The following is a 14978-nucleotide window of genomic DNA, read 5'->3' as shown; positions in this document are numbered from 1 at the left end:
ATTATTACTATATGAGGGACAATGCAGGGATACATTATTAGTATATGCAGGACAATGCAGGGAAAATTATTACTATATGGGGGCACAGCAGTGGATCCTACATACAGGGGGTAACCCACATACCTGCTTGAGTGCTGCTTGAGGGGGTGAAGTGGAGGGAGTTGAAAGTGGGGTGAGGGGGCTAGTTGAGGGTGTGAAGGGGGAGTAAGGGGGCTGGTTGAGGGGATGAAGGTGGAGTGAGGGGAGTCTGGTTGAGTGGGGGCTGGGTGAGGGGTGGAAAGAAAGAGGGATGCTGTTACTTTGGGGGGGGGGGGGGGGGGGGGGGGGGGGGGGTTGTGGCATTTTGCACTGGGATTTGATTATAGTTTGTTTTTTTATAGTCCGGCCCACCAACCGTTTTAGGGACGGTGAACTGGCCCCCTCTGTGAAAAGTTTGGGGACCCCTGCTTTAAACTGTGCAACTTGATTCATTTCAGAGTTGCATGTTTTTATTACGCCGGATCCTAACATTCTCCAACCTTGAGGAAAGTATAGGGGTGATACTCCTGTCATAAAGTGGGATATTTTATTATTGTATTTTTCATTTACATACTATTGATTTATTTAGAGCATAAGGGCCCTTCTGCTCTTGTCATCTGTTATCTGTACATAATTGTATTCTTTTATAGGATAATATTACATCATTCGTGTGCATTTCCATTATGGGGTAAAAAATTACTGACATATAACTGGCATCCCCCCTCTGTTTATGTCCTTCTGTCATTATAATAAATTTTTGTTATTATTTTATGTGAAAATTATAATAAAAGATTAGAACAGAAAAATATTTGATCATTAATAAGTCAACCGAAGAGTTTTTCCTATATACATTATCTATGGCCTTGAGGACAGAGGTTTGGTTTTTAATTTACAACTGATTGACACATTAGTGTAGTGTGGTAGTGTGTCCTTGTCTGTTTCACCTCAGAGTAATCCAGGTGAGCTGCACCTAATACTTAGATTGGTCTATGAGAAGATCGCCAGTCAAACAGGGCACAGGTAAGTATTACTCCTCCGCCTTTCAAGGAAAGTGGTCAGTCAGTGACAGGTACTTCTCCCAGCATTGACTACCTTGAACACAGTGATCACTATAGACTGCAGCATTTAAAGGGTTAATGGAAGACAGCTGCATGATTGCTGCTGCCTATCACAATGTCCGGCTACTGGAACATTAAATGTGTGCAGGGCAGCTCACACTGAAGCAGTCCTGAACACAAACTCCATGACGCCAAAAATGTATATACACCTTCCTACTGCACGAGGCATTGGCAGTAGGAACATATGTAGCTGTTTATGGCTGACATGAAGGGGTTAAAGTGCAAGTGAAGCGTTGCTCTCCTATCCATTCTGGAAAGTTCATCTATGTTGAGCTTTGCAGAACTGGCAGGTGAACAAAGCTGAACTTACACTTTGAGGCTGGGTTCACACTACGTATATTTCAGTCAGTATTGTGGTCCTCATATTACAACCAAAACCAGGAGTGGATTAAAAACACAGAAAGGCCCTGGTCACACAATGTTGAAATTGAGTGGATGGCCGCCATATAACAGTAAATAACTGCCATTATTTCAATATAACAGCCGTTGTTTTAAAATAACAGCAAATATTTGCCATTAAATGGCGGCCATCCACTCAATTTCACCATTGTGTGAACAGAGCCTTTGTGTTTTTAATCCACTCCTGGTTTTGGTTGCAATATGAGGACCACAATACTGACTGAAATATACGTAGTGTGAACCCAGGCTAAAGAAAGAGAAAGTTGCCATATTTTGCTAGGATTTAAAATGGATCAGGGTTTTTTACAAAATGGATCAGGGTCATTAACAAAAATATGACTGACCATGTTTTCCTGGATGTTAAAATTTAAACGCACTGAAATGGAAAACCAGGAAAGGGATGAAAAAAAGCAGTGTGAACCTAGGCTAATCTGCTGTACAGCGACAAATAAGGCAAATGCAGATAAGGTTTTCAAAAGCCAACACAGTAGCCAAGTTTTTACTAATTGATAAAGTAAACTATCATCTTAACATTCTCCAAGAAACCCTACCTTTCTAAAGTGTGTCAACATGTCGGGGCTTCTTTCACACATCTCCGTCAAGAGCACCACGGAGGTATGCAGCACACCTGGAATTAATATTACATATTAAACAAATAAAAATAAAAATTTATCAGAATGGAATGAAAAAAAGGAACGTGGTCATAAAAGCATTGCCACACACTAAGCCAACAAAAGACGACATGGCAGGGTGCATACACACCGTGGTTTTTCTCGTTTAACAGGTTTTTTGTAGCAGGTAAAAACATTTCCATAAGTTCTGGGACCTTTCTGATGACGTGAACGGCACATAACGCAGCCTATAAAAGACGCATTCAAGACAAATTTAGAAGACACACCTGAAATTCCTTCAGAGTCACTAATATAGTGCTCCCCAACCTAGGACTCTCCCACTGTTACAGAACTACAACTCCTAGCATGGCTTGAAAAGCACAGGCTATGTAGTTGGGGTAAAAGGGGCACTTGCTAATTTAAATAGTTTTGAAAGTAGGTTTAGCAAGAGTCTCAGTCAGAGGTAACCAAGCTGCATCTTCATACACCTCTAGAAAACTCTTCTACAACGTTTGCATAGTCCAACCAAGTTAACTAGTGATTCATAAATTTACCTTCTTGCGTAGGTAGGAGTTGGATGTTTTAAGAAGTTTCTCTACCTCCCCCGCCAAGTCTCTGCACATCTCAGAGGATCCCATGCAGCCCAATGTGCACAGCGCCAGACCCTGCACATACTGAGTACTGTGGTTCAGGTCACTAGGAAGGAGAAGTTACACAAAAATACACAGCAGTCAATTAGTCATATATATATATACACATTTATCATATTTGTAGAATGTAACACTGGCAGAGGAAAAACAGGAGGCTATTCATGTGAATTATTTTATTACAGTAACATTCGCACAGCCAGACAATAGTGAAACAATGCCTTTCAGTAGAATAGTTAAGTTATTGGATGCAATATTACCCAATAAATAAAACCCACAAGCCACAACCAGGAAGGGGAATTGAAGCCTGTCTTATATGAAAGTGGGTTAACCTGTCCATTACTGGCCTCCATCTGACAAACTATATTAATGCTGTATTGTTACGGCATAACACCAATATTATGATCAAGTTTACTTCTTCTGTGTTACAAAAAAAAAAAAAAACACCAGGTCTGAGCATATGAGAACTGCTATTTCTGGTGAGCTGATACACATTGACATTTTTGTGCCACTATGATCATACACTCATCCCATGGGGGACATGACAGACAGATCCTCAACAATAAGCGATTGGTTGCATAGCCTAGCAATACCCCTTTAATAACTATGCAGCAACAGAGCAGAAGGGCACATGAAAGCAAGAGTTATTACTCAGCCAGCTGTTATTCTGTTTTCTCCATACCACCCACATAGAATGATATCACCAATATGGTAAACAACTGTATAACCAAAAGGAAAAAAAAAAAAAAGTATCCCACGTTCATGAAACATTTATCCACTTACACAAATTCAATACAGACTAAACTGCTTTATTACAACAAATGCGGACAGGTTATAATGTGATCAGTGGGCACAGTATACAGACAAGTTATGTAAAGTAAGCTCATACGGGAACGCTTCACCTACTGAATCTCGTGTACAATGAGTTTTTGTTTCAACTGTGTTGAATTTAGAATGGTCTTTATGCACTTGCCATGAAGAAAATCAATATCTCTTTCCTCTGACCAGGGGTGGACAGAGATTGCATAGGGCCCCTATGCACGGGAGGATTCCGCCAAAAGAAGTGACATGTCAATTCTTTCGGCGGAAAGCGGAATCTGCCCCTGCATAGAATAGTGCCTATGGCACGGGCGGAGATGCGCGCCGCCGCGTGCGGCTATGAGCGACGGAATCAGCTACGGGTCATACACGGGAATTACGTAGCACCCTTACTGCCTCGGCTTTTTGCCTAGTCTCTCTCTCCACCTGACCATGAGCTTTAAAAGAAAGAAATTGACAACATTCAGCTAACATGGTTTCCTGCATCTTATATCCCTTCTGCTCACATTTGATGAAAAACCTGCTTGATCTAAAGCTTGAGACTCTAGTATGGTGTTGTGAAAATAAACAGCTAAATATTGTGACCACAAACATCACTACTTATCACCCCCGTAACTGCAGGTTAATTTCAAAAGTAGGTATAGCACGTAGTAGCAGATGTATGATGCACTGCAATACGGCAAGGTCGTGTTCACAGAAGCTAAAAGTGTAGTTAAAAGGAGATGTCTGGCAAAATTTTTTATTAAAGTATTGTATTGCCCCCCAAAAGTTATACAAAATCACCAATATACACTTATTACAGGAAATGCACATAAAGTGCTTTTTCCCTGAACTTACTACTGCATCAAGGCTTCACTTCCTAGATAAAATGGTGATGTCACGACCCGACTCCCAGAGCTGTTTGGGCTGTGGCTGCTGGAGAGGATGATGGCAGAGGGATGATCAGTGTCCCTTTAGTGCCCTGTGTCCCTCAGTGTCCCCCTGCCATCATCCTCTTCTGCAGCCACAGCCGCACAGCTCTGGGAGTCGGGTCGTGACATCACCATTTTATCCAGGAAGTGAAGCCTTGATGCAGTAGTGAAAAGCACTTTATAAGTATTTCCCATAATAAGTGTATATTGGTGATTTGTATAACTTTAGGGGGGCAATACAATACTATTATAAAATTTTTCGCCGGACTTCTCCTTTAATATTGCCCACAAAAATACCTTTTAACCTGGTAAAAACTTTTCTTTTAAATTTATTAACAGTGCATGGTCATATTTGTTGGAGAGTCGCTAAGAAAACACTAATTGCCAATTTACTTATATGGAAAAAACTGCATTGCAATCAACCACGCTGCTGAAAGGAATCTGTGCCTGCATCAGAAGCGTGGCTGGCAGGTTTTTGATGGCGTATCCTGACGCCTGCTAAACATTATAGTTACTCTTAAAAACTAAGCAATAATTTAGTTCCAGGTTACGGTGTTCCCATGTTTCAGCAGCCACTGTTATAAACATGAACAAGAAGTGTCTGTGGCTATGCTATGGCTACAAAGAGACTTAAACTTTCTGTCCTGCGACTACAAAGCTACAGCTGAAGTCCACTTGATTGGCAGCCTGAGTGCTGGCCTTTGCATTATGTTCTCGGTGCTCAGACTGCCAAGTGTGAGAGGCTGGGAAGAGGGTGATGCCATCATGACTGCATGTCACTGTTCCACCTCAAAGCTAAGTTACCAGGAGCAAATAGTAAAAACTGATATTTTAAATTTGCCACCCCTCCAGAGACAGTCAAGCACAGTGCCGGAGAGTTGTGGGCAGCAGCAATAAAGGTACTGGGGCCGGTTCACAGTCCATCAGGGACATGACCAGTTCCCTGTCAGTTGTCTGGTCTAAAGCTGTCATTCAATAGTTAAAACCAAAATCAGTAACCCTACAAAAAGTTGTACTGTAGCTGTATCTTTAAATGAGGATGTACAACCCGGTACATCCCCTTTAACCTGAACCGACGGATCGATAGGCGCTGGCACGGGGAAGCCGGTGCCGCGGTCCGTTTTTCGGAGCGCCGCCCGGTTCCCGTGCACATCGCTGTTCGATCCAAAGGTACCGGCCGGTGCTGAAGCACTGGAGCGCGGCCGGGCCGCCCCCAGTTGGAGCGAATTCCCTCCCCTGTATGACGCGGCTCGCTTAGAATGAATGGAGCCGAGTCATACAGGGGGTGGAATTCCATTCACATGGTCTCCTGCTGCTATCCCCCCATGAGACAAATCTTACATGTCTCTGTCTCACATTGTGTGTATTTGCTGATGATGCAGACAGGGGGCAGGGCGTGATGTCACAGGAGGCTTTGCTGGATAACCCAATCCCCTAACTCATTCACCATCTCTAACTGGCCAGAAGCAGCTGCACAAATTTTATTGATTGTAATGGGTGGGGGCTGTGATGATCACGAGGGAAAGCATTGCATTCTGGGAAATGCCAAACCAGGAAGAGCAGAAACACATAACAGAGCAACCCCCCCCCCCCCCCAACAAATGGATTTTTGGTAGTTTCAAAACTGGGATAGACAGGTTAGTAATGCATTATGCTACTGCAGAAGTTTGATTTTTTTAACCTCTAGCTGGAGTTCCCCTTTAAGCAGCATATACAGTCCGGAAGCTGAGCTATGGAACTCTCAGCATCATAATTTATTATGATGCAAAGTGCTCCAAAACAGCTACAGCTCAGTGCTCCTGTACTGACAACGCCGTGTCTGTTAAGCAAAGTAGTTAAGCTGTTTCGGAGCCCTCTGCATCATAATAGAGATACACAGTCAAGCTTGTGAACCCTATATCATGGATTTGTGCATGTAGCATAATGCAGGCAATCAGGAAATGGACACTCCCCTACTGCAGGTGTAGCAGACAGGTTTATTCCTTACTTCTTAATGCAATTGGTCATCAGTAAGTGGACATCTTGTCTTTCATCCAGCAGAAGCATTGCCCCAAGGTAACCAATCCTCTTGTCTGTGAATTTCTGGGAAGCAATGAGTTTCAAGCACTCCAGCTGCAGAGAGGAAAAAAATAACCTACAGTAGATTTGTTTTCAAAACTAGGAGACTAAATATATTCGAGAAAGAGAGAAAGTTGAGTATCTGTGTGAATTCAGGCTGTGGATTTGCAATACAGATGTACGGCAAATTACAGTACAATACCAGCAAATTTGTTTTTGAAAAACCCATCAGTGCACCATAAAAAGTCTGGCAGTGCTATGGATTGATAGTACATTTTTATGGGATTTATTGTTATAAAAAAAAAAAAAAAAAAAAAAAGTAGAGATATCCACAGGGAATTGGCAACAAAATTCACCATGTGGAATCACCGCTGATATGTTGCAGATTTTTTCTGCTCTGTGCAGACTTAGCAAGCAATTTGAAGAACAAAGCAGTTCAATGTTACAACAGCCTGTATGACACATATGCACAGAGGCTTCATTTTTTAAAGGAGAAGGCCGGCAAAAAATTTTGTATTGTATTTCCCCTAAAAGTTATACAAATTACCAATATACACTTATTATAGGAAATGCTTATAAAGCACTTTTTCCCTGCACTTACTACTGCATCAAGGCTTCACTTCCTGAATAAAATGCTGATGTCACGCCCCGACTCCCAGAGCTGTGCGGGCTGTGGCTGCTTATGTGCATTTCCCGTAATAAGTGTATATTGGTATTTTGTATAACTTTTGGGGGCAATACAATACTTTAATAAAAATTTTCGCCCCGGAGAGCATGAATGACAGGCAGAGAGGTCAGTTACTGGCCTCTCTGCCTGTCAATCATCCCTCCGAGCGCGCTGAGAGGCAGAGCATAGTGACTAGATACGGGCAGGGAGCCGCCCAGATGACTACTTTCCCGCCGCTGCCTGTCATGTGCCCGGGGAATTGAAGTCCTTTTTTCGGGTATACAGCTACTGTTGCAGCCACGGCCGATACGTGCCGCGGCTGCTGCAGGAGCTGTATACAGCAGTTCAGGGAACTATATCAGCCCGATTGGGCTGATTGGTTGCCTTTGAGCTTGTCAATAACGTCACCACCTTCACTGTTGCTAACTGGTATTTGCTTAACCAGGGCCAGGTTTCTGCCTGCCAGTTTTCTAACCATGCACACCTCTGCCCGCCTTCAAACTTTTCCACGGCTAGAGGACTGGCATATTAACCTCACTTCTAAAGAGTGGGAAACTGAAGAGGGCTCTGCACTGCCTCTGGATATTCTTTCCTGGCTCCACGCATTTTACTCCGAATGCACAATCCCTTCCTGAAAAATGTCCTTCAACTGTGGGACTGTAGAATACAGACAGGAACCCTGTCTCATCTATTCAGTTTCATTACACCAATTCTCTCCAACCCCTATTTCTCACTAGGCACGCATAGACACAATTTTTGGGTGGCCATCATAGGGTACATCATGTACTTCTAGGTTCCCCACTGCCTTTCCTCTCTGACCTTCAAGCCAAGAACCCGGACACTACCCTTTCATGGCTAGAATACAGTTACACTGCTTGAAATCTCAGGTGGCACAGTGCTCTTTCCACACTACTCCTACCTCCTTTGAATCGCAACAGATGTTGGGTTCGGGAGATCCCTCTTACAATTTTACCCAAACTGCAAATGGCAATATGAGCGCATAGAGATATTGCAGTGAGTGGCATCCTTTCTTATTTTCTGCATGTGATAAATTAAAAAGCAAAATGTAGGCTGGAGTACTACCTTTTTTTATAACAATGTTATTGTCATGGGATGTAACCAGCACAATAGTTTGTACAGAAGTCATTATAGTCTTGTAACAAAGATGTATCACTGCACTTACATAAAGTAACAATTTGCTGGGTGATTATAAGCGGACATTTCCTTTTTACTTTTTAGCTATTTGTACTGCTACTTTCTAGATTCACACATATTCTCGAAATGTCTAGAAGGCTTTTACATACCTCTAGGCGATATTTTGAAAAGGGTTGTGTCTTTCTAGGAAAGCCCATTTCATAAAATAAGTTTAGTAGTGAACTGCTGGCATATCCGAGCGTCAGATACGTATTTTCATGTATTTGTCACCCAGAAACAAATCTCATACAGTATAATGAATAAAAAAAAAATAAGAGATAACTTCAACATAAACATATCCATAGACCCACGCAACTCGGAGTGTCTGTGCCTTTATGTAGTTAGCAATGGCTGGTGTACTTCTTGTCACAGAGGTACCAAGAACATACCTGTCCAAAGTGAGCAGGATATCCCAGCATGTGCATATATAACAGTTTGGCCACATTGCGGCAGCGATATGTGTTGTCTTCCTCACGGAATGATGAGCGGATTGCAGCACATTCTTTCTGAATCATCTCCCGCTCCTCAGCTTGTGTGCGTGCTGTCCGAATGGTGCGGATCAGCTCCCGCAGTCTGATAGGGGCCGGCATCCTCTGCAAGAAACACAAAGTCTTTTTTAAAAAAATAAAAAAATTTACTAAAGAGAGTCACATAGGAAACCATGTCTGAAACAGTCACTGTTGGTTAGACATGTCAAACTGCATGGAGACATGTCAGATTGTCAAGGGGAATTGTAGCCCCCAGGAGGTGCAGTACAATGAGAGTTTTAAGGAAACACAGGTATTTACTAAAAAGACGTCAGAAGAGACGACAGCCCAAATACATGGAAGACGCAATGCCACAATTATTATTTCCTGTCTGGTCTTAACACAGTAAGACTAAGGTGCTGTACTTCGCCAATTACCAGCCACCCTGGACGATAATCATTTTGTGTAACAGCTCATGCCGAAAGTCAACGATCAGCTGACATGCACAATGTCGGCTGATCGTTGTCTTCCAGCATGTTCTATAAGTCTGACAACTATAGTAATAGGAACGGTGGCAGCAACTTGGTATTGTCCAGGCAACCAATGCCAGCCCCCCCCCCCCCCCCCCCCCCCCCCGCTGCGCCCTATGCCAACCCCCACTGCCCCGCTCAGTATTTGCTGGGAGGAGGAGATAGGCATACCAAACTAAAAACCACACTACAGTCTGCTAGGGCTGTAAATAAACTACACTATACTGACCAGCTGTGGCATTCAGGTAGACCCTGATGCCTGCCTCTACTTCCCCAGATGATAAGGTCACAAGGCTCTGCTGACGTCACAAACACATTAAATCACTTTGGCTTCAGTGTGTTTCCAATGTCATCAGCAGAGCAGGAAGAACAGTCATCAGGGTACGTAACCAGAGAAATATGGGCGGAATGAGACACTGGTGGGGTGGGATGAATATGGTTTTTGGCCATGAGGCTTTTATCTAAAATTGGTACTACCCTTTTAAAAAGGTGGCCAAACACTTTAGAAAATAGTAGCTGAACAGTTATTCCCCTAGAGCTCCCACGTGCAAGTTCAGCCAAAAGCATGTGTGTTCTAAATTGGAAGCTCTAACCCTGTAGAGGAATCTTATGTCCCCTGTGAATCGATTGGGCTTATATAATTTCGGAATGGCTGACCCTTCTCTCTCACAAATAAGTAAACTACCAACTCAATATCCACAAAGAACGTAGATGGGAAGGCATTGTCAACATGTGACTTGTCCATAAAGTCATTCTGTATGGCTACAGACAGCCCCAAAGACCCCTGGACATATCTTAATCTAAAGCCTTTTCTTGAACTAATGGTTTCCGTAATCACTTTGTTTATGAGAAGGGCAACTGACAAATCTAATTTCTTAGGATTCCCTTCAGCCCATGCTTGCATGGCAGAGGCCACAATGACCCTGACTGTTCTCTAAAGCCTTTATTCTTCCAAAGTGCTGGGACAATCATGTGTTATTAAGCACTCACACAACACATACAGATGCAGCAGAGCAGATTGTGGCATTTCAATTGGTTTTCAAAGAGTCTATATTAGTCTTTCTATATTAAATGGACACTGCCACTTCAAAGATATCTTAACATATCATTGAGACAAGTCAAAAGATTTCATTCCAATCGATTACTAGATTGAGACAGAGGTGTGTGCAAAGCGTGCTGCCTGCCAGCTCTGTGCTATGCAATGGTGGCGGGCTGACAACTTAAGGGGCCAATTTTCCTCTATCCTCATGATCAATTTGGGTCCTATCGGCTGGACCACCATTATCCATCCTCTGTGGATAAGGAAAAACTTCAAGTTGGGAACACCCCTTTCACTATGTGGATAAAATCAATAGGATTCCTGGAGACCTCCCAGTGCAGTGACAGAACAGGAAGTGCAGCGCTGACGTACACATGGCCACACCACATGACAAACCTGGCTCTGCTACATCTGTATGAATGTAAATGTATCTGAGGGCTTTTAGAGCTAGAGATAAAGTAATTATCACTGAAGGCAGACTGACTGGATTATTCTGTTCCAGTAACAGAATCTCTGGTCATTATAGATCAGTGTCCATGGAAACTTTGCCACACCTCTCTATACAAACAGCATATATACAGTATGTCCATAGGAATACACAGAATGTAGTGTATTTGTGGCTGTTTGGTCTGTTTCAATGCAGCATACGTTTATAAGCAAGAAAGAATGGTGCGGTAGATTATGCTATTCTGTCCCCCCCCCCCCCCCGCCCCCCCAAAAAACACGACCAAACAGTCCTAAATAGGCTAAATTTAGTTTTTTTTATCTCTATGGACATGCTGCGATATATGAAAGACACCCTTTGTGTGAGTTTCCGAACGTATATGCACATAGTATGGCACTTTACTGATGAGAACATGGCCTTAAAGGGGTATTCCCCCCAAGAGCTAAAAAAATGTAATGCTCCCAAACCTATCTTACCAAGCCTCCCTGAGTATTTTGAGCCGTCTCCCGTCTTTCTAGCTGCTGCCGTTCCCGAGTTACAAGTTTTTCTAACAGCGATCTATATCCAAGATAGGAAACTACATTTCCCATCATGCAATGCTTCTGCCTGATGATCCTTATGACAGTCTGTGGAACTACTGCTCCCAGCCATCCCATAAGTGTCTTCCACTCTGTCCTAGATTACAGGGCATGATGCAACACATAGGGCAGAGTGGAAGACACTTATGGGATGTCTGGGAGCAGTAGTTCAACAGACTGGCATCACGCAAACATGATGTCCCCCGCTGTATCTCATCCCCCGGTGGACGCCCGTGGAACGTCCACACCCCGCCCCCCTTGCATATCACCTCCCGGTGCCGGCAACGTCCACCACCCGCCACCCCCCGGATCTCACCTCCTGGTGGCACACCGCCGCATCTCAACAACCCCCCCCCCCCCACTCCCATCCGCGGGCGTCCACCAGGAGGTGAGATATGGCGGGGGGACATCATGTTCGTGTGAAGCCAGTCTGAGGAACTACTGCTCCCAGCCATCCCATAAGTGTCTTCCACTCTGTCCTAGGATATGGCAGAGTGCAAAACACTTATGGGATGGCTGGGAGCAGTAGTTCCACAGACTGGCATCACACGAACATGATGTCCCCCCGCCATATCTCACCTCCTGGTGGCCGCCCGCAGGGGGGGTTGTTGAGATGCGGCGGCGTGCCACCGGGAGGTGAGATCTGGGGGGTGGTGGACGTTGCCGCGGCCGGAACCGGGAGGTGAGATCGGGGGGGCGGTGGACGTTGCCGCAGGCGGCCACCGGGAGGTGATATGCGAGGGGGGCGGGGGGTGGACGTGCTGCGGGCGGCCACTGGGGGGGGGGATGAGATGCGGGGTGGGCATGCCGCGGGATGAGATGGGGGGCGGCCACCTGGAGGTGAATTCGGGATGGACGGCCACCGGGTGGTGAAATGAAGGGGGATGGAGGAGCTGCTGTCAGAGAGGGAGACAGTGATCATCATCAGCAGCAGTCACTGTCCTCCCTCCCTTCAGTGGACTGGGTGAGAAGCGCTAACCCGGCCCATTGAAGAGATGGAGGACACATGATGCCGTCTCAGAGGGTGCGGGCCAGGAGCAGGGAGCGTGTCGGGTTGGATTGAGGTCTGATGATTCTATGCATTTGGTGGGGGTGAATGCAGCTGGATAACAGCAAAACTGTGCAGAATCCATAATAGCTTTATATTGGAAAGATGGAAAGCTAGGGATGGGCAGCATATTAATGCAAAAATAATTTTTTTGGGGGGGAATACCCCTTTAAGGCGCTTACATACAGCTATAATTCTCAATAACCAAGACCACTGCACACCTAACCTATAAGTTACTTAAAGTGACTGTACCACCAGGCCCAGGCTGAAGCACTGGAGGCGGGCTGACCTACCCTTAGTGGGACAAAACCCTAGCCCCTCTATGATAGGGTTCTATTGATTTTAATGAAGTCACGTCATGGAGGGGCTGGGGTTTCTTCCCACTGGGGGTCGGTCAGCCGCCTCCAGTGCTTCAGCCTGGGCCTGGTGGTACAGTCACTTTAACACCATTCACCTCTCCATCTGTTGCATACACACTGCTCCCCGCATGGCCTGACAGCTAAATATTGGAGTGCTGCTAAGGCATACTGGAGGTTGTAGATTTGCAACAGCTGAGGAGACACAAACTGGCTGCCTATGAATCCCTATTATTACATGTAGACATATAACTGGGTCAACAACAACCAGCCTTAAAGAACCATGAGAGAGGAGAAAAAATTAATGTACACTATTATTAAAATGACAGGAAAAGATAGGACAATGAAAGCACAAGGTGTAAGGGTCATGTGCCAAAGACAGTGGTCTGCTATCTCTTATAAGACTCCATGCATGCCTGAGAAGCCACAGGGAGTAGCTAAGTACAGCTACACGGCCATGATTTGCAGACCACCGCTCTAAGGACACAAAATGGGGTTTTATGCACTCAATAGAAAACACCACCAAGACTTAAAATTGTTCCCTTACCTTCCATTTTTCTTGTGCCAGGTCTGACAGGGTCTCCAACAAGTCCATCGGTCCTCAGTTACACGACACTCTCCTCTTCACCCTTCCCCTGTTTAAATCAGGCTCAAACAAAAGGTGATGCCCCTCCCCAAGAAGCTTTCTATTCAGGTGAATGGGAACTTGACAGGGGAGGGTCACATAATAACAACTCAGCAATTCAAACAGGTTGAGCGGAAGAGGAGTGGAGTGCAGCGTGGAACCATCGGAGTGTGGACCCTGTGGGTGCAGCAGGAAGAAAGCAGAAGGTACGGAAAATAAATTTTTCTATAAATAATTTTAGAAGTAATAATTTGAATAACACTTTGTCAGCATTGTTAACATAGCAGAGCATTGTTAGCAGAGTTAGTTATCCTATCAAAATGACCACTACAGGATGTGATGGAGTCCCATTATAAGTCAATCAGGTCTGTTGAGCACCAGTGGTACCATTCATTAGATCAAGCAGAGTATTGTGGCTTCCACTAGAATGAGGAGTCCCAGCTGTAGTGTCTAACACAAGACTTTAGCATCAAGTTATTCCACTCCAACAGATATATACACCAATCATCCATAACATTAAAACCACTGACATGTTGTGTGAATAACATTGTGACCTGTAAAGCAGTCTGATATAGTAGACAGCAAAAGAACAATTAGTGTTTGATGGGTAAAGGTGGGCATGCACCTTCAATAACTGTTGTCTGAACACTTGTTCAACACGGCTGGTTGTTTCTGTGTTCTCTATGGGGAGGGAAGGGGTAAGCCGCAGAAAGACTGCTCTAGCTAGTCTCTCTGAGAACAAAGGGGTGGGGCAGAGATTTTCCATCGCGTATGATCCCTTTCTCCACCGACATCTGTCAGTGGAGCATTGGGAGAGACCGGTACATCTTATACTGACGGACAAACTCACTGTTAGCAACAGGTTCGGATTACAGAAGTATATAGGGACCTTCAGATGCAAGAAGGCTAGCGGAAGGGTATTTTAAAACACAGCTCACATTACTTACCTACTGACTTTAATGGGAGTTTTGGAAATGCAGTTTGTGTAGCTTCCACATAAAACCTGCCATTTTGGAGATGCCCTGACTTGGGTGCGTTTACACCGTAAAATTTATCTGACAGATTTTTGAAGCCAAAGCCAGGAATGGATTTGAAAAAAGGAGAACTCTGTCTTTCCTTTATGATCGGTTCTCTGTTCTGTTCCTGGCTTTGGCTTCAAAAATCTGTCAGATAAATTTAACTGCTTAAACGCACCCAAAGTCAGAGCATCTCCAAAATGGCAGGTCTTATGTGGAAGCTACACAAACAGCATTTCCACAGCTCCCATCAAAGTCAGTAGGAGTAACGCAAACTGCATAATTCACCATTTTTTTCCCTTCCCGACCACAAGTAGACCGAAGGGGGCTGGGGAGCCCTTGATATAAAGATATGTGTGGGTCCCAGAGGTGGATATGCTATGCGTATCCCAGATAGGTATACCCCTTTAATATACATCCACCAGTTTTCTT

The 14978-nt window shown here is 44.4% G+C and overlaps 1 protein-coding gene across 1 annotated transcript in view; it reads right to left on the bottom strand.

Moving 5' to 3' along the window:
• AP1G1 (adaptor related protein complex 1 subunit gamma 1) overlaps positions 1-13707 on the bottom strand; it is a 34315-nt gene extending 20608 nt beyond the window's left edge. The window contains exons 1-6 of the mRNA XM_069966136.1: positions 13453-13707; positions 8832-9035; positions 6511-6635; positions 2701-2842; positions 2298-2394; positions 2087-2163 (exon numbers count right to left, since the gene is read on the bottom strand). Of these exons, the coding sequence (XP_069822237.1) occupies positions 2087-2163; positions 2298-2394; positions 2701-2842; positions 6511-6635; positions 8832-9035; positions 13453-13500 (693 nt within the window). The 5' untranslated portion in view covers positions 13501-13707. The remainder of the gene's footprint in view (positions 1-2086; positions 2164-2297; positions 2395-2700; positions 2843-6510; positions 6636-8831; positions 9036-13452) is intronic.
• Positions 13708-14978: the final 1271 nt, after the last annotated feature.

This window comes from Dendropsophus ebraccatus, chromosome 4 (genome assembly GCF_027789765.1).
Source record: "Dendropsophus ebraccatus isolate aDenEbr1 chromosome 4, aDenEbr1.pat, whole genome shotgun sequence".
In the NCBI taxonomy this organism is placed as follows: domain Eukaryota; kingdom Metazoa; phylum Chordata; class Amphibia; order Anura; family Hylidae; genus Dendropsophus; species Dendropsophus ebraccatus.
The sequence above is the reverse complement of the archived record's forward strand: the minus strand, read 5'-3'. Positions and strand labels throughout refer to the sequence as shown.